General features: G+C 38.5%; 1 protein-coding gene across 2 annotated transcripts in view; it reads left to right on the top strand.

Moving 5' to 3' along the window:
* The window catches only part of MDFIC (MyoD family inhibitor domain containing), an 87,837-nt gene that overhangs the window by 10,306 nt on the left and 58,089 nt on the right, over positions 1-19,442 (top strand). For both annotated transcript variants that reach the window (XM_030308269.2, XM_030308268.2), the window contains exon 3: positions 8,410-8,532. In XM_030308269.2, coding sequence (XP_030164129.1) covers positions 8,410-8,532 — 123 coding nt within the window. The remainder of the gene's footprint in view (positions 1-8,409; positions 8,533-19,442) is intronic.

A 19,442-nucleotide genomic window follows, 5' to 3' on the forward strand; every position in this document is an offset into this window, starting at 1 on the left:
TCTTGTAACAGTGCCAAATTAAGGTTCATCCCCACCCGATATAACTGAGAAGTAACAGAAAACTTTTCGAATTGTGGCACTTACAGCAGTGATCATGACAAAAGACTGAAGATGGGTGTGTGACATCATTTTAAAAAAAGAGGAAGATGTCAGAGTCCTCAATTCCTTTTTGTAATGGGCTTAGTCAATTGCTAAGTAAGAAAACTGCTGCAGATATGGCCTCTCTGGATTTCCACAGTAAGACAAACTGTTTGATGATGGCTTTCTAGACAAGATGAAGAAGACTATCCTGTCTATAAGGGTGAACAGAATGTTAAAAAAGGTCCCGAAAAATGATTGAAGGAATTGAGGGTGTTTAGCACGGAGAAAATAGACACAAGGGCGTGAGATATTTTCTAATATGAGACGGTCACAGAGGGAACATTAGACTTTGATTGCAAAGAGCAAAATATGATGAATCAGCGAAAAATGTAAGGAAGTAGATTTTAACCAATTGTGAGGAAAGCCTGTGAATGATTAAAACAGTCCCAAACTGGAGTCAATGGTGTGCTGAGGCTATTTCCCTGCCCCAGAAGTAGTCATGCCTATACTCCTTGGCTTGTTCTTGGGGATATTGGATGGTGAAGGTATTCATCTGAATTCAAGTTAGCAGGTTGGGCTGAGACCTCTAAAAGCTCATCTAACTCCAAATTCCATTAGCCTGTGAGTGTTTGGTTTTAGCATGAGTATACTTGGTTGAAAGAACACAAATGAGCATATATTTGAAGTGGAAGGAGTTTACTATGCCTCAGGGTAGGTCATCCTGAAAATATATTTTTAGGAGAAAGAACTGTAGGTTTGGATGTCAAAGGGCAGGAGATAAAGATGACAGAGGTAATGTGCCCTGGTTGCCAGTATCAGCTTTCTGTCATCTAACCTCTCCCTACTCCTTCTGCCATTTATTTAGAACCCAGATTTATTGAGACATTATTATATTTTGTACCTATTCATTTGCATGGTTCTATTTAATTGTATATTTATCTAACTTTGGAATTGTTTTCCGCTTTGCTGTGTGTATAACCCACTCTACCTACCCCCAAATTTTAAACCAGTGGAGTCAATGTCATTTTTATCACTCTTGAATATAAATGCACCCTAAGCTTTTAAATGCATATGGAGCCCTTTGAATGAATGCACACTAGATTTTGCTCAGTCTTATTTTTTAAAATATTGATAACAGTGAATTGATTAAATTAAATTGATTCAGGCATTTAGTTAGTTCTATAAACACTTATAATGATTTGTGCTTATATAATAATTCTTGTATTTACAAAATTATGAAATTTTATGCATATGCTCATTCATGTGTTAAAATACTTTGGTTATCTTAACTTTTTTTGGACAATGAGATTTTAATCCAATTTATTTTTTGTTCTTTAACATTTTTGAGAGAGCACACGTGTGTGTGTGTGTGTGTGTGTGTGTGTGTGTGTGTGCAAGCAAGGGAGGGACAGAGGGAGAGAGAGAATCCTAAACATGCTCTGTGCTGTCAATGCAGAGCCCACTGTGGGGCTCAATCTCATGACTGTGAGATGATGACCTGAGCTGAGATCAGGAGTTCAACTGACTGACATTCAACTGACTGAGCCACCCAGGTGCCCCGATTTTAACCCATTTTAGAGCATTAGGCAAAGCAGGTTGGTTTTGCAATGTTTCTTGAAGGTCATTAGGCTTGAGGGTTTTGTTTGTTTGTGTTATTTTGATGAGTGAAGAAGTAAAATTCCAGAACCTTAGGTCTTCCTGGAAACTGCTTTATCTTTGATTTTTAAAGGTTACATATGGGAAGCATTTGTAGATTTCCACATTGTTCTGAGCCTCTGGGAAAACCAGACCCAGATTTTTTACTTTGCCCAGAGATTTTAGTCTTGGATTACTTGAGATTTCATAAACCAGAACACACATAGACCATCTGAAACGATGCTGATATTTTAAAGGAAGAGTAAGAATTGTTTAAAACAATTGCTTTGTTTTCAGAAAAAGGAGGTATGAATATAGATTGCACAGCAGTAAGAATATCCATAATATATAGATTGTAAATAATCTGACATAGATTATTATCAAATATTAAATTGAATTGGATGAGATCTAACATGCAAAAGTCCCCAAATTTAAGTACAAAGAATGGTACTTGTATTCCTTTTATATATGAATATATGTGTGTTTTACACTAAGTTTTTGAGGTTTTGTAAAGATTTCTGCCAAGCACCATCATTTATATTAGCCTTCCATGAAGTAAGCAAATAAAGTATGGTTAACGAGTAGAAAATATATTTGATGGTTGGTTTGTACATTTACATATACCTCTGCCTAGTTCAGTAGAATATTTTGAGGTGGCTTATAAGAGTACATTTTAAAAGAATATTAAAACCTAATAATGGAAAGTACAGGTACCTAGGAGATCCAAACATGAGGGAAAATCAAAATGTATATAGAGACCGTAGGGTCAGACTCACTCAATTTTGTTTGTAAATTTGGGTCAAAAAGAAAACTTTTTCTTAAATACGATGTTCCTTGTGCATCAGGAAAAATGTATAGCTTCTCAGAGAAAGCAATAGTTTTCCTCATACTAAGTCTGGAAATAGATTTCTTGCCTGCTTTTTCACAAAGGGATTACTGACTAGATAGTTCCTTCAACATCTTCCATATGATAGCTTTATATCAGGGTTTTAAAAGATACTTATTGTAATAACAGTTAATGAAATAATAATAGCAAATGTGGATGAGCCCTTACTATATAACAGAAACTCTGCTTTCCAGGCATGATTCCGTTTATTTCCACAGCCAGTTTATGAGATAGATACTATTGCTATTCCTATTTTAAAGATTAAACATGTGACAGTTAATTTGCTCAGGATCCATAGCATTCGTGGTTGACCCAGGCACCCTGATTTGAGATCCTGTGCCGTTAACCACTTCCAGCGCAAAGTACAATTTAGAGATGGTCTTTCTGTCCCAGAGAACCAAAGAGAGTCTTTGTTCATCAGGAAAGATTCAGATATCTGCACTTGTACATGACAGGATTATCTCCATTTCTTGGAAAACCCTGGCACATACAGAACTCTGTGTTTAAAAGCTCATTAGTAATTTTCACAAACTAATCATCCTCATGCAGCATGGCTAGATTCTTTTACTATTGTGTGCTAAAAGCATTTAACTCTTGAGATGGTATATTTGCTTGATTACAAACTGATGGAAAGACTATCCCTTTTCAGTGGTTGACACTGTTACCTTTTAGAAAGGCTTAAGTTTACTATGTCTACCTTCAATGGGCAGAACTGAGACTAGTTATAAATTACCTGATAGCAAATTTGTGTTCAAAAAAAGAACAACTTACTAATAGACCTAACTGACCAGGAATAGGGTTGTTTCCTTGTGTGAGGGATCATTCCTTGGAGGTTTGAAGGGCTGAGGGGTGTGGTGGGTCTTTCTACACTTGGTACAGTATCAAATGAGCTGCAAGATGCTTTCCACTTCTGGCTTTTCTCCTATTTTTGCCTGAATGTCTGTCTCTGACTCTCATTCTGCATTCTCATCAGTAAAATGAAGCCAACGTGTTCTTACGATATCATTGATGGTTCCGAAGATCAAATAAATATTAAAGCCCTTTGAAAATTGCTAATACTGTAATTGCAAAAGTTAATTAATTTACTCTTTCAACGAAAGGAAGTGTTTTATTTTTAAAAACTTGTTTAACAACCATATACCAGCTAAGTGGGTGTTCTGTGGCATAGAACGTAATATAATGTTGTACGTATATTATTATCCAGTTTACTTATATGTAATGCTTTTAGATTTTTCTCTTGTTAATCACCATTCAACTGGGTTATTCCCTAACTCTCAGAGGTCAGTAAACTTCTCATTCTCAAGGTTTCAAATTTGGACAATGTCAACTAGGTAAAATATTATGGAATTTTAAATGAAATGGAAATTCTGTTTACCTGAATCTCATTCTTCTTCAGCAGGAACGATTGAGATTGGAGAGAGATTACTTTTCACCACTCATACCCTTGTTTAGAAAAATAACAAAAAATAAAGAGTATTGATCCTGTGAGAGAGTCATTTCTGAGTAGGACATATTGTATTTAAATCGATCATTTAGAATTCTTACTATTTTCTTTTGATTCTTTTGAATCAGCCACATAGCTGGTCAGTTTTTGAGTCAGAATTACAACCCAGTGCAGTTTCCATTACCTTCTGTTTGGTAATTGCTTGATTGTTTTGTGTGTATGTTTGGTCTCTCAAGCTAGAGGATTTTTTTTGTCAGAGACCAAGGTGACTTTATTTTCCTCCCTCAGCCAAAGATTTCTTCCGTACTTCTGTGATTCCTGGGAGGCTAGCCTTATGGAAGCAGATGCCAGTAGTATGCAGCTGTCCTCTGGTCTAGTGCTGTTTTTAAAGTGTCTTCAAGTGTATTTTAATTTCTAAAACAATGCTTATGTATTCGTCTATTAGTAGAGCTTGTTAATGTCCTATATAACTCATGATTTGTATTTTCATAGTTGTCCTGACCTGGAGACCAAACTGAATACCTCTGTATTAGTGATTAGGTAAAATTGTATTTTCTGATTACTTGGAATACGGTGACGAGGTGATGTGAAGTGAGGTCTGTATTGCAGTATTGAATAGGCTTTTCTAAGTGTTCTCGAAATTGTGTAGTACAGAAGAGCTTGCTTAGAACAGTGTCTCTCAAACCTGGCCATATATGATGATGACATCCCTCCCCCCATCCTACCCCATACCACCTGAATTGGAACCTATGCCTCTTTATGTTTAAGGGGCTCAACAGTGAAGACCCACTAGCATAGAAGAACAGCATTATTGAGATGACCACGGTCCCCTTTTAAGAGAAAACTGTTAAGTTAGAGAGCAGTGCTGCTTGGTTGTATACGCAGAATTCTTACAGAAATGTATGGGCTGAGCTCATGCATCACGAAGTTACTTGATTGCCTATGGGATGTGCCTTTTGGGACCATATACTAGTTTAACAGCATCTACAAACCTTCATAAACCCAGGAAGGAATTGATTAAACCAGGACTGTCGCCCTGCTTCTGCAGTTCAGAAGTGACACACACACAGTAAACCTCCATTGATAACAGAAATGTATTAGAAATGGCCTGTTTGTCATCTTACCTAGTAGTGGCTGACCCAAAGTACTGAAAGTTGTAGTAAGGTTGGTTCTGCGGCTGGGCATCATGATTCCCGCCTTACCATTGTCTATCAATTAAGTCTTAGTCTGCCTCCATGCGTTTCTTCAGTGTTAGATGTAACGGCGCCCCATTTATGAGACTGTTATATAGGTATTCCATTAAATATTACAAACATGCCAATAAAATAATATACACATGTTAAAAAGTTATAGAACATTCAAATGGTCACAGAAATTTAATTTTTAAAAGTGGAGAATTGGCAAAAGTCAACTGAATTTTTATGCTTAGAACCTTTTCTGAGCCTTGTTTTGGGCTGGGTGCTGTGTGGGTCATAGCAAAAAGCTGAGGCCAACTTTTGGGCTAAGACATTTACTTTTCAAATGAGGCAAAGTTGGATTGACTGATGATTATGATTTGATAGTAATTACATTTTGTTTCTTATTTCTTGAATATAAAGGGACAAAGAATGATAATTTTTCTTTTTTAACTTGAGAAGGACTCTAACTCTAGAATTTCACAGATAAGGAAACTTAAAAAAAAATAAGTGATAAACTGTTCCTTAATAAATACTTAAAGCAGAAGAACTTTATTTTCCTCTTAGTGGTGGGTCACTAGTAAATCAGCGTGTATGTGGACCACATGACATTTTCATTTATTCAGTGGAGAGTTTAGAGGGCCTGTGTTGAGCACTTGAATATTGGACATGATTCAAATGTGAGTCAAGTGTGTCTAGAGGCTTTATTCATACCTATTTTCTTTTAGTCAGCAATGCTTCATAATGCCCTGGTTTCATGAATTAATTTTAATGGAATTAAACTTGAACAGCTCAAAATTATATAATTAATTTCATTCAGCTTCAATTAAAGTTGCTAATTGAATCAAGCCTACTAGCATGACACCTGGCGGCAGTTAGCTTCATAACAGTAGCGGCAAGTGTGTGGGACTCTGCTGATGAGCTAGTTTGTGTATACTAGTGACTTTTTATAAAAAGCTCTTCTGTTGATAATCTCAGAAAGGCCTTGAGTTGACTGTAACAGTGGAAAGATTTCTGGAGTTGTTTAAAAAAGTAAAGATTTTAATTGAAACGAACACCTCTCAGGAAGATTACATTTTCTCTAGGATAATGCTGAGTAAATGTTACATAAATCTTCTAGAACATATTGGTTTAGCATGCTTCTGATTTATATTTTACTGCTATCTGAATATGGTTTTGCTTTCTGAAAATACTTAGCATTGAAGACCTTGCTTTTTTTCAGAGATTTTTAGCCTCTGGACTTAGTCCTAAGCGGTGTCCATCTATTTTCATGTGTTGAAATGTGTTTCATGGCAGAACTTTTCAATTGTTGTGAAATCCCCATGGTACATGAGAAACTTTTGCATGTGCAGAAAATTTTTCCTTCCACTGGAAATGTTAACAGAGTTGACTAACAACTTCTGTTTGAATCTCTTTCCTTTCCTTGCTTCCATGGCTTGACATCATCCAGTTTCTCGTCCTTCTCTGACTCCTAATTGTACAGACCCCTCTTGGTACTCTTATTTTAATGTGCTCACTCTTTTGATGGGCCCATTCATTTAAATGGCTTTAGCAGTCAAGTTTAGGAAGATCACTTTTCCCAGCTATAACTTTATTTATGATTTGCACTTTCAAATGGGCAACCTAAAGTCCTCCTCTACTAAACTGTAAAGTTCATGAAGGCCTGAGCTGTGTCTCAGAATTCATTGAGCCTTCATTGCCTGACATGATGCCTAAAACATCTATGTACAAATAGATATTTTTAACTAATAAATTGTTCTCCTCCTCTCCAGGTTTTCCCCTTCAAATCCTTGATCAAGAGAGCTCCATCATCTCCAATCCCATCTTCCCTGATCATCTGTGCAAATCTCTAGTTATGTTCTCACATCTACCCCCTTTCCCATCTTGTTGTTCAGTTGATTAAGCTCTGATTAAACTGGACTATTCTAAGCCTCTCTTATACTCTGTTCTCCCTCTTAGATACATCCATACTCCAGTGATTGTCAAGGATGTGAGTGCAGTAAAATTACCTAAGTGCCCCATCCCTAAATTGAAATAGAATCTTTAGTGGTGGAGTCCAGGAATCTGCTTTTTAAAAAGCCCCCCCAAGTGAGTTAAAATGCAGACGGGATTGAGACACTGCTGTGCACAAATGAATTAATCTTCCTAATGCACAGCTCTGATAAAGCAATTCATAAAGCTTCAATGGCTACTTTGACTTACTTATCTTGCCTTGAAATTCTGTCTAGATTTCTCACCTTCACATTCAGATACCCATGCTGTGTCCCTAATCAAACCTTTATAGTCTTATCTCCTAATGTCCCCCTTAAAGTATTTCACACTCCAGAGAGTTGGAACCTTTGCTGGAGTTTATGCTTGTGGAGTTTGGCCAGGCCATGCTTCCACCTGGAATGACCTTTCTCCCATCTCTGTTTGCAGAATTCCTGCTAGTGTTTTGAAGACTATCCAACACGCACCTTTCTCTGGGGTGCTTTTCTTGAGGTCTGAATCTGGATGACTTTGTTTTTCTTCCTTTGAACCTCTTTATTGCTCTGGACCTCTTCTAACATGGATTTTACCTTGTGTTGTAGTTAGCTTTTTGTTTGAGTTGTTATGTTCCTGATCAGATGTTACTTTTCCTTACTGGCTTTCCCCCTAAGAGCCCATAAACCCCTGTATAAATCTCCCATCCTAAACATCTCCCTTTGTGAGAATACATAACACAGCCCTTGCCTCTTTCCCAAGTTTCTGCAGAGAGAACTCTGCTTGTTTCTGTACTTTCTCACTTCTCGGTTGCTCCCACTGAGCTTCAGCCTGATTTTTAATCCCCACCGTTCATTGGGATCTCTTCTCCTTTGTTGCTTTCTCTGCTGCACCTGCCCTCTGCATGTATGGACTCACTTTCATCTTTTATGTGACCTTTCCACATTTCTCTGTCATGGCACACCACTTGTGTTATGATGACTTATTTACGGTAACAGGTTAGTTTTACTGTAAACACGTTTGTTTCTTCGATGCTTGTCACATAGTAGGTGCTCAGTAAATCTGTTACTGCTTCAATACCTATGCGACAGTCAATAGAGGTACTGCTCCCATTTCCTTAAATTATGGCAGACTTGGAAGCATTTGGAAAAAAAAACACCATAAACTGAAAAAAATAGAGAACAATATGTAACATTTAATGGTAATAGATCTTTTGTTTTATTTAGAAAAATGTGATAAAGAAAATACTGAGAGAAATATAACTCAAGCTGCCGATAGCTGCTTCGCACATGGAATGATGCAAGACCAGTCCATTTGGGGAAATTGTTCAGATGACGAACTCATCCGAAGTAAGTATTTTTAGAGAAAATCAGAGTGATTTGGGTATATGCCTATGATAATAGGCTTTTAGTTAATTGTCCCATATAATTTTCCTGGAAATCTATAAACCAACAGAGTTTATCTGAAAGTATGTTCATGAGTATTTTAAAAAACAGAGCTAAAACTAGAATATAGGTAATCCTGTTTGTCCATTTTCATCCTTTGTTTTTTTTTCTTAGAAAAGGAAGAATTGACCTGTAAACGTTGGATTTTATTCTCATAGAGCTAGAGATAAAACTTAATTCCTTCTTGAGCAGTGACTGAGAAGTAGTCAGACAATTCTAAATGGACTGTGAAACTAAAAAGATAATGAAAGAACAAAAGGGCAATGAACAGTATTTTGGTAATGCCATTCTGGTCTCTGTTCTTGTAGCCAAATGACTCCAAATGTTTTTTTTTTTTTTACAATTCCCATCATTGGCATTACTTGGCTTTTCTTTTTCTTCTCTTCCTCTCCCTGAACTTGCTCTGTAGACTGTATACAAAAGCTGTGGTTTATTTCCATTTCATGGTGGGAATCCCCGGAAACACCAGTATCTTTTGGGTACTATGTAGAATACTCATGATGTGTCAGGTTCTCCTAAGACCTGAGGCTTTCCCCCCACCCCCACCCCCACCCCGGTAGGTTCAAAATGAATTTGCTATATAATGAAATATTCTTTGTAGCAAACAGGTAAGTATAAAGAATATTGTTATGCTATTTGGTGATAGAAAAAAATACTGTCAATTGCATGAAATAGTTTCTTTGTTGAGATAATGATGATTCAGCCTGTATGATGGGACGCTGGCACTCTGGGAGCAACTCTCTAGTTGTTTTACTAATATGCCCTGAAGAAATGCAGAGACAGGGCGCTTTGTGCACCGCCCCCAACCCTGGGAAAATGGACAGATGAATGCATACACAAAAGATAAAGTCCGAGGACAGCAACGCCACTCCTGCCTGAAAAATAGCTGGTGAGAATTTCCAAATATTTGCGGGTGACCTTGGACTCTGAATTCTGATTTACAAATTTCAGAAACTGTATTTTCGTTCTCGTCCTGGTCACGCTTTTCTAACTAAGGCAAAGGCGACTTTGTTGGGTCCAGAGAAAAATCTGATGTCTGGATTTGCCAAAACGGAATGTTTTATGTCATATTTAAACTCAACTCAAGCCTGGATAGCACTTCAAAGTTTGCTATTGTGATAGCTTCTGCTGTTCCAACTCCCTGACACTGAACTCTACAAAGCTGCCTGGATTTCCTTCTTTGGCCCCATAGGGTAGTTGGCCATCTCTGAATAATTTAATGTCTGTCTCTCTTAACCCCACAGCTAGGGAGATGTGTGTTTTCCTCTCAGCATCCAGCACATTTTGGGGGGCCCAGTGAAATCTTTTGTAATAACAGTAAGCCCTGGAAAGAAGGCCCTGGCTCAGAGTTGCACGGGGGAGGAGGGGAACATCTGTGGTGAGTCAGGACCGGGCTGGCTCCCGTTCCAGGAGTCCTGTGTGGCTCCCTGAGCACTGTGGAAGAGGAGGACAGCTGGCTCTCATGGAACTGATTTTAGTGTTCCCACTGTAGTGTGAGCTTGGCTGGATGCAGGGATCATCAGAAAAATGAGGCCGGCTGGGGTGTGGGAACGTTTTCAAATGCACAACCCACTCTTTTTCCAAGCTTCCATGGGATAGCTCAGCTGCATAAGCAAGAAGTAGAGGAGAGTGAGTCTGTTTAATACGACTTCTTTTTCTCTATCTGTTCTTGAGAGTGTTTAGAAGGGCTGGCAGCTAACATCTACGTTGTCCGGATGCCTGCTGCTTTCTTTGTTGGACATTTAAGGCGTAATTTATAGGGGACTGTTAGCTGTCAGTGTGATGAGGCTGTTTTTACTTTTCTGAGAATAACTGAGCTCTGGAAAGTCAAGGGAGTGGTTGCTTTGGAAATTGTATTCTAATTAAAGGGTGTATTCTCAGGCCTCATAAACGAGATCCAAGCTGAGAATAATTTCCAAATTATTCTCTGAACTTTAACCCTGACCTCAGTGGACCACCCACTTGTGGCTCACACTTGGTTCATACTCCACACAGAAGTTCATGAGCTTTGTGTGTCTTCCCTGGTCCTTCTAGAAAACATTGCAGGTGACAGACCTCAGGTACAGTGCTCTCAGGGCCTGGATTTCACATTGGTTGCCCTTGAGTTGCTAACTTATTACTGAGAATCCTTTCTGGAAGTTATAAATAAAAGAGAAGAAATCCATATGGAATCAAACATTTCGAATAAATAGGCCACACGCAATCTGGTCAGGGAATGTGCATTGTGATTCTCTTTCTTATGAAATTTAAATTAAAAAGACAATTCTAACGACTCAAGTTTTTTTTTTTTTTTAACCTAAATCAAATCAGTAAAGAATTAAAAATGTAAGGAAGGTAATTTGAGGAAATTTTATGTTTGGAAAGTTTTATTTTTTCACCTTATGAGTTTCCTTTTTACAGTTTACAATGGGTTCATGTTATGAGAAAATATTTTTGGTTTATAATTGCTGGAAAAGGGCTTAAGTCTAAAGTTTAGAGTTTATAAGAGTATATTTTTATGACAACACCAGTAAAGACTTTGGCTTTCCCCCTCAGTTTAGCGTATATGATTCAGTATATAATTTGGAGCTATGCCTTGTTTTTATAATCACTATTCCTCTGAATTGGTAAAATAAATGTGGCAGGGAAGTGACACCCTCAATTAATATTAATTTTTCTATTTAACCCATAATGCACATAAACTGGTAACAGGCAATAGGCAACATTTCATGTTTTAATTAGACTAGAAAAGGAACAGAAGTAACATTTTGATCTTAGTCTTTGGGGGAATTTCTAAGGTAGGAAGGAGTGTGTGTGTGTGTGTATGTGTGTGTGTGTGTGTGTGTGTTCCTGTGTTACTGTGCTTACATTCAGATACATGTAGTATTTTCCTTTAATTTAGGTCAAATTCTATTTTAATTATTTCTTATAGAGAGCTCACATTTTTCTTTGTTCTTCTTTCTAAAGTGCCTTAGGTCTCTATCTCTGATTTTCTAGGTCTTTCTGAAAAATTCTTATCACTTAACTTTATCCTTGGCCATTGCTTTTACATACATGTCTCCTAATTCTAAATGCCATTACTTAACTCCAGAAATTTTCCTTAGCTCCTCTTCTGAAATAAATGTCCCATTAAATTAAACTATTTTGTTCAGCTAATTCTCTCCTTTGTGATTTTGTAGAATTCCCATGATCTGAAGCAAAGTTCGAATGCTCTACTTAAATGGCAATCCTCATTCTATTTAACCCATTTATTCATTCTGAAGAGTTTCTCGCTCTCGTAATAGTAAGCACTCAATTGGCAGTAGGTTGCAAGCCTGTTGCCCAAGTCACTCTTGCCTCCTCTTCATGGAGCTAATGCATCAGGCTTTTTCACTCGGCTTGCTGCTTGACATCTTCCTCTTGGTGTCCTCTGAGCTTCCTCTCAACATCAGCGGGCTCGGTTATGAGGATCTCTATTCTTTCTTTCCCAAGACTTGGCCAATGTATCTCTGATCGCTCCTTAGTGAATATTATTTTATCACTTTAGGGGCCTCCTCTATGTCTAATACTGAAAATGGCAGATACTCAGGTGTACTGTTTATATACAGAGAACATTTGTTACTTGGTGATAAGGAAAGATCAGGAGAGATTGGGATTTAAATTTCTTTTGCAGGTCTCATGTTTGAATGCACATTATAGTAGTAGTATTAATATTCTCCGAGAATTCATATAAAAGAGGATGTAAACAAACCCCTGAAATAAATACCACCCAATAAGACTGGGAGAGGCAGCTTTCGTGTTACGGTTCTCAGTGGACCTGGAATTCTTTCCTAATACTGCATGCTCATTCATTGTGGGATCCCATATCGGGAGCAAGTCATTGTGACTTCATTTTGCTCAATATCTTTGCCTCCATTTGTCTCTCAGAAAAATTCTCTTTAAAAAAAAAAAAAATACACTGACCAAATGGTTATGTGGCTGCAGTTAAAATGCTTTGGTCTGAAGAGAAGAATCTTCAAAAAAAATTTTTTTTAACGTTTTTTTATTTTTGAGACAGAGAGAGACAAAGCACGAACGGGGGAGGGGCAGAGAGAGAGGGAGACACAGAACCGGAAGCAGGCTCCAGGCTCTGAGCCATCAGCCCAGAGCCCGACCCGGGGCTCGAACTCACGGACCGCGAGATCGTGACCTGAGCTGAAGTCGGACGCTTAACCGACTGAGCCACCCAGGCACCCCATGAAGAGAAGAATCTTTAACCATTTGTTATTCCAAAATCGAACTCCTGGTTTAGTTTAGGGTTGGGTGGACAAATCATAAGCTGTTTTTTATTTTATTTTTTTTAACATTTATTCACCTTTGAGAGACAGAGCACGAGGGTGAGCAGAGGAGGGGTAGAGAGAGAAGGAGACACAGAATCTGAAGAAGGCTCCAGGCTCTGAGCCGTCAGCACAGAGCCCGACACGGGGCTCAAACCCACGAACCATGAGATCATGGCCTGAGCCGAAGTTGGACGCTTAACTGATTAAGCCACCCAGGTGCCCGAACATAAGCTGTTTTTGATGGTTACTTATAATGATCTCATTGTTCAATGACCATCACTAGGCTGCATTCTAGAATGGAACTCAAGTTTACTGACACACTTCTCCATTAGGGTGCATTATTCCAAGCTCATCTAGGTTTTGACCAAGAAGTTAGGGAGAACCATTGCCGTCTTTTGCTTTGGGCATCTTAAGTTCAGTTCCTGGAGGCCAGTGGGAATTGATGGTCAGGTTCAGATCCTGGATACATGATTCCTGCTGGTGTTGGGCAAGTTATTTAAACTCTATGATCAAAATTCTCATTTTGTAAATGGAGGTCCTGGGGTGCCTGGGTGGCTCAGTCAGTTAAGCATCCAACTCTTGGTTTTGTCTCAGGTCATGATCTCCTGGTGTGTGGCATTGATCCTTGTGTTAGGCTTCACATTCTAAACGTGGAGCCTGCTTTGGATTCTTTCTTCCTCTCTCTCTCTGCCCCTCCCCTGCTCTCTCTCTCTCAAAATAAATAAACTGTAAAAACAAAATAAAATGGGGGTACTAATTCTGTATACCTTATTGTGTTATTTTAAGGATTATAGGAGAAAAATATTTTTTTATGCCTAATTATCACAGAAATATGTGTCTAAACATTGAATCGATTTATTGATTTTCATTATCTTTGGACACAAGTATCAGTTTCAAAGCTTTGTTTTTTGCTTTTGTTCTTGCTCGGTTTCGTTCTTTCATTGTTTCTTTCGTTCTTTCTGGATCCATGGTTCGAATGGGTTACGTGTCCAGACACCTGATATGCTGGGTATTAGACCATGTCTTCCTGAGAACATTGGTAATTATGTCATAATAGAGCATTGGATATTACATGGTTTGTGCTTAATAAATCCTTAAGAAGTACATGGAATTAATGAGATTCTTAAAAATACATCTTGCTTGTATTATTTCATACTTGAAGTTCCTAATATGAGCATTCTAAATCAATACATTCTTTCTTTTTTGCCTTCTAACCCCCTTCTTACTCTCAAGCCATACCTGATTCATTCACGTCGAGTTCCAAATATTCATAGATGACTCCTAAAGATATTAAAACAGTCAAGGCATAGGTTTGACTGCTCTTCACTTTGAAGCTAGTCTGAAGAGTTCTCAGTGAACGGTGGCAGTGCTCTGAATAATGTTCATTGTCTGTGGAGGTGGGTAGGAATGGCACTTTATGTAAGACCTATTTTCGTTCCCTAGTTCATATTTTTCTTGCCTTGCTAGAAGAGTCTGAGACTCCTTTAGTTCCGTTGTTCATTGCTCTTTCCCTTGCTTACTGCCTATCTCCCCAGCTTCCTTCCTTTCTTCTTCCTTCTCCTATCTTTCTCAACCTTTTTAAATTAGTTTTAAAATGCTTCGCGTTCTATAAAGTATACAATGTATATAGCTGATGTTGTTGTCCTTACTATTCCTATTAATATTCTAATTTATTACTTACCCTTCACCCTTATCTTATACCATGACTCATTTCATTTCCAGTCTATCTCTTGCTGCCCTTTTGTCAAAGATTTTCAGGCTCTTTCTGATATCCCTAAAATCTCTTGGTCTTTATTGGGAGAGATGAGATGATATTGAAATACAGGTGGCAGGTGGGGCTCAGTGAGGGAACCAGATATATTCCTTTCCCATCTGGGAGTTTCTTCAAGTCTCAGGGAGGAGCTGAGGCCTGGAAATTACCACAGAGATTACCCTGAAAATGCTAACCACTGAAGAAATAACATGTAATGATCAAGACCATAAATGCTGTGGTCTAGATAATTTTAGTTCTCAAACCTCCAACTTCCTGGAGTTGAATACTGTGTGAATTTACACGTAAATTATTTTTTGTAGAATATGTTATTCATGGGTACCTTTCAGGATTAGGAGTCAAAATATAACTTTTAAAGCTGAATAAAAAATCAGTTCTTTTAAGATGGAGTGTTACAGTGTGCTGACCCTGTGTTATGTTTGTGATGCAGTGATGAACACTACAGGTGTGGCCTCTGTGTTCAGAGTTTATAGTCTTGAAATAATGTGTGTTATGAAAGCTTTGATGGGAAGGAGCAGGCTGTTACATTTTCACATTTGAGAAACACAAATTCTCATGTTAGGGAGAGGTCAAAATGGGCTTTCCAGAGGGAGCGATGTATTTGGTAAAGCCAAAAGGAGCTAGCCAACTCTGGCAGAGCATGGGAGTGGGTGGAGCCAGTGTTCCAAGCCAATAGGATGGTTTACAGGTCTAGAGGTAAGAGGTCAGCTTGAAGAGAGTTGGAGAAGTTTTGCCTAAGCTGAGATGGAAAATATTGGATGAGAGCTGGAGGGAGGTGGGAGGCAAAGAATCTGTGAACAAAGGGTTAAGGGAAGATGGAAGGTATTGAAGAGAGTAGTGACTTAAGCAGGTTTAGTATTTTGTTTGCCTATATTTTAGGGCATTAACTGTTGGGGTAGCTGGAAAATATAAGTAAGAATGAGAAACGGAAAATATTAGGATACCGACTGGGAGATTGTTGTATTAATCCAACTGAGAAAGATCGGTCTTGGATGGGGTAATGGCAGGTGGGATTCAGCTTTTTGGGGTGTACAATCAGTAAGACATATGGGGTAGGGGAATGGCAGGTGCTGGGGATGAGGCCAGGGTTTTTAGTTTGGACAAATGATAGTTATGATGAAAAGACAGTGGGGCAAAGGACTTAAGGACGTTGTCCAAAGAGAGTTTATAGCACTGGGCTGAGGATATCAGATGGGTTGAGAAGGAAGTAAAAACAGGAAAGATCTAACAAATAAGAAAACTAGCCAGAGAGGCTGACAGTCCCTAAAGGTTTCTATTCCTGAAGAAACAAAACAAGTATCAATGCAGTAAATGAACAGGAGAAGTAGAAAGAGTAGATGAATTATGAGATTGGGAAATAAGAATTTAGGATTTCTGAGGTAGGACAACACCCAAGGTGTAGTTGTGAGGCTGGATATCTGAAAGAGTGTCTTCCAAATCCAGAGTGCTAGATTTGGAAGAAATTTTGGAGGCTTCATAAAAATTGCCCTGTTTAGTAGATGGGGAAACAAATCCAGAGGTTCATTTCAATCAGCATGGCCAGTAAGAGGCAGAGCTGGGGCTTATCTATGTTTTTTGTTTGTTTTGAGTCTCAATCATCTGAATTCTTCATCAAAACATAATAGTTGAGAAGAAGGCAGCCAGTTGGTTATCTCTGGTTCTTTCTGCTTTGCCCTAAGATTAGTCACCTGTTGGGGAAGAATGGAAAAGTAGTTTGATATTCTTTAAGCTGAAGACCCTGAAATGAATGAAAAATAATGCACACTGTGTGGAGCTGCTGGTTTGCTTCATTGAAAGATTCAAAGGGGTCTTCTCCATCTAGTTCAGTAACATACAAAATTGGGATTTTTAAAAAAAGATATATATATATATATATATCCATCTATATGTATATATCTATATGTATGTGGGGGGTTATATATATAATTGTGTGTGTATGTATATGATTTTTATCAAATTAGATGTGTATTTTTCTTTTTTTTCGTAATGAAAGCTATCTCTTTGCAATAGTTACTTTCAGGGAATTATGTCAAATTAAGTGTGGGGGGGTGCATTTGTGAAGAAGACTTCAACTTAATATTGTGTATACCTTCCTCTGAATCATTGATTTTTCCCCACAGGGTAAATTCTCTTATTATATTAAAAGCAATAATATTTTAAAAAGAAAATTCTCCCAGATAGCAAAAAATACCAGGGCAAGGGGCCAGCTTCCCAAAGCTACATTAGAGCCCCAGTCACTTGTAAGAAATGCTTCTCAAGTGACAGATAAGCCAGGAGATTCAGATTCCTTCAGGTTCTGTGGAAGACAGGACCAGCTAAGTAAATTGGTGGGTGTGTGTGTGGAGAATAGTGCGAAACGAGAATTCAGGTCCCCTTATTCAAAAATTGTGAATTTTAAGATGGCAGCAGCTGAGCTTTGCACAGGTCACAGGTCCATGAAGCTGGGCCTGGCTGGAGGCTTCAAGAGAGTGGCCATTCAGTTCTGGTAAGCAAAAGAGAATATACCCGTTTTATAATTTGGTTTTTCAGTAAGGCACTAAAGTTCTAGAATGAGGAAGTTTTTCTTTGCTTGGCAGATCCTGCGTTTGTCACAAGCACAAATGACTTGTACGGGTACTTGGGAGCTGCCATGCAGCAGACTCTGGAAGACAGTGGTTCCGAGCTTTTCTCCAGCCACAGGAGTGAGACCTGCTTCCAGCTTTATCCATGGCTCAGTAGTAGAGAATGAGGTGTGTTAGAATGAGGAGGCTTGGTAGAAATTCCTCTCCATTCCTTCCAGGAAGTCCATTTCCCCTCTGCCTTAGCATAGCTGAGAGTCAATACAGTGACTTGCCTGTGTTTCTTTCAGTGAGTCTTTCAGGACTCAGTGGTAAATCCATGCTCCACAGTTTTCCACTGGAAGCTGGATTCTTCCCAAGTCCTTGGGTTCTGCAGTAAAACACATAAAAGGGAAATTTCTTTTAAAACCCTCTGATGCTGGTCTTAGAGGGTGAAATTGTATTATGTGAGCTAGAGAAGGAGTGGGTGGAGAAATTTGTTCTGCATTGGAATATAATCTAATTCAATACGTTTCCCATGGTTCTTGAGAACTTGGATTGGGAAATTTTAGAAAAAGCAAAAGATTTCCACCATCTCAAATTGTCATAAATAATTGATTCATGCCTGTGATCTAATAAGACCATTCATGTCCTCTTTGGATGCTGCCCATCATTGCTCCTCGTAATGGAAAAGGTACTAATGTATCATCCACAAAGAGGCCCGTCTCTGCAGGTGGTCTTCTGCATATTTGTTCAGCACTGCAAAGGTGCTGTAGTCATCACAAAGGTGAGTGAAATGTAGGCAGCAGCAGTGAGAACATCGCGTCCAGAGGATGATGTGATCATGCGCAATTAGCATTTTTCTCCTCTTCCTTATGAGTTAGTTTCTTCTTTTTGCACTTCTCCCGTATCCAGTAAATTTTTGAAAGTCCTATCAAATAGCTCTGAATATGAATAATTACTGGAAATGTCAAATGAAACCCATATTCTTACATATTTAGGTTTCTAATATTTTTCATTTTAGCAAGTTTCAGGTGGTTGATTTTTGGTCTGGCTTTACCTGTTGAAACAAACAGAACAAATGCCTTTTAGTACTTCTTAGGTAGATAGGTATAATTTGCCTTTTTTTTTTTTAATAAGAGGAATCCCTTTTGATTTCTATAGATTATACCCCAGTGGAATATATGTGTGTAATATAAAATGTGTGTGTGTGTGTGTGTATTAATTTGAGAGAGGGAGGGAGGGAGGGAGGGAGGGAGGGAGGGAGAGAGAGAGAGAGAGAGAGAGAGAGAGAGAGAGAGAAAATCTTAAGCAGTCTCCACGCTCAGCATGGAGCCCGACATGAGGCTTGATGTCACAACCCAGGGTTCATGATGTGAGCTGAAATCAAGAGTTGGGTGGTCAATCAACTGAGCCACCCAGGCACCCCCCTTTTTAATATATCATTTTAAATGTATATCATAAGATCTTTCTTATAGGAGGTTGAATAAAACTGACTTTTTCTATAAAGTCCAAATTTGTTTGGACTGATCCAAATCAGGGTAAAATATTTCAGGCTACAAGATCTTCTGATAATTTAAACATTAAATTTGAGAGGCGCCTGGGTGGCTCAGTCAGTTGAGCCTCCGACTTAGGTTCGGGTCATGATCTCACAGTTTGTGAGTTCGAGCCCCGCGTTAGGCTCTGTGCTGACAGCTTGGAGCCTCGAGCCTGCTTTGGATTCTGTGTCTCCCTCTCTTTCTGACCCTCCCCCGTTCATGCTCTGTCTGTCTCTGTCTCAAAAATAAATAAACATTAAAAAATAATAATACTAAAATAAAGATTAAATTGGAGCCTAGCTGCTAGTCTGATACGTGGAAAGTTGATGTGAAGGGGGTGTTGGTAGTAGCTGACACTGGAAGTCAAATGGCAGAGTCTTAAATTACTCATTGTGTGGAGGAGTATTGAGTGTGTTGTTGCTCTGATTATTCTCACATTCTCTTCCACCTTCTAGCCTAAACTATTTGATCCCTAACTAGTATCCAATTTGTTCTCGAACTCAAAGCTTCTTTTAGTTTCTTTATAAAGCTTCTTTTAATTTCTTTGAAATCACACTGATTCTTGACGACTTTAGCTCAAAGGCCCTAATGTCTATTTCACTTCAGCCACCTTACAAATATAGACCCACCTTGGACCTTGTTACTGCAAAATCTCTAAGATTTCGAAATCAGAAATTGACTTTCTCATTTC

The sequence above is a fragment of the Lynx canadensis genome, chromosome A2, assembly GCF_007474595.2.
Source record: "Lynx canadensis isolate LIC74 chromosome A2, mLynCan4.pri.v2, whole genome shotgun sequence".
NCBI lineage: Eukaryota > Metazoa > Chordata > Mammalia > Carnivora > Felidae > Lynx > Lynx canadensis.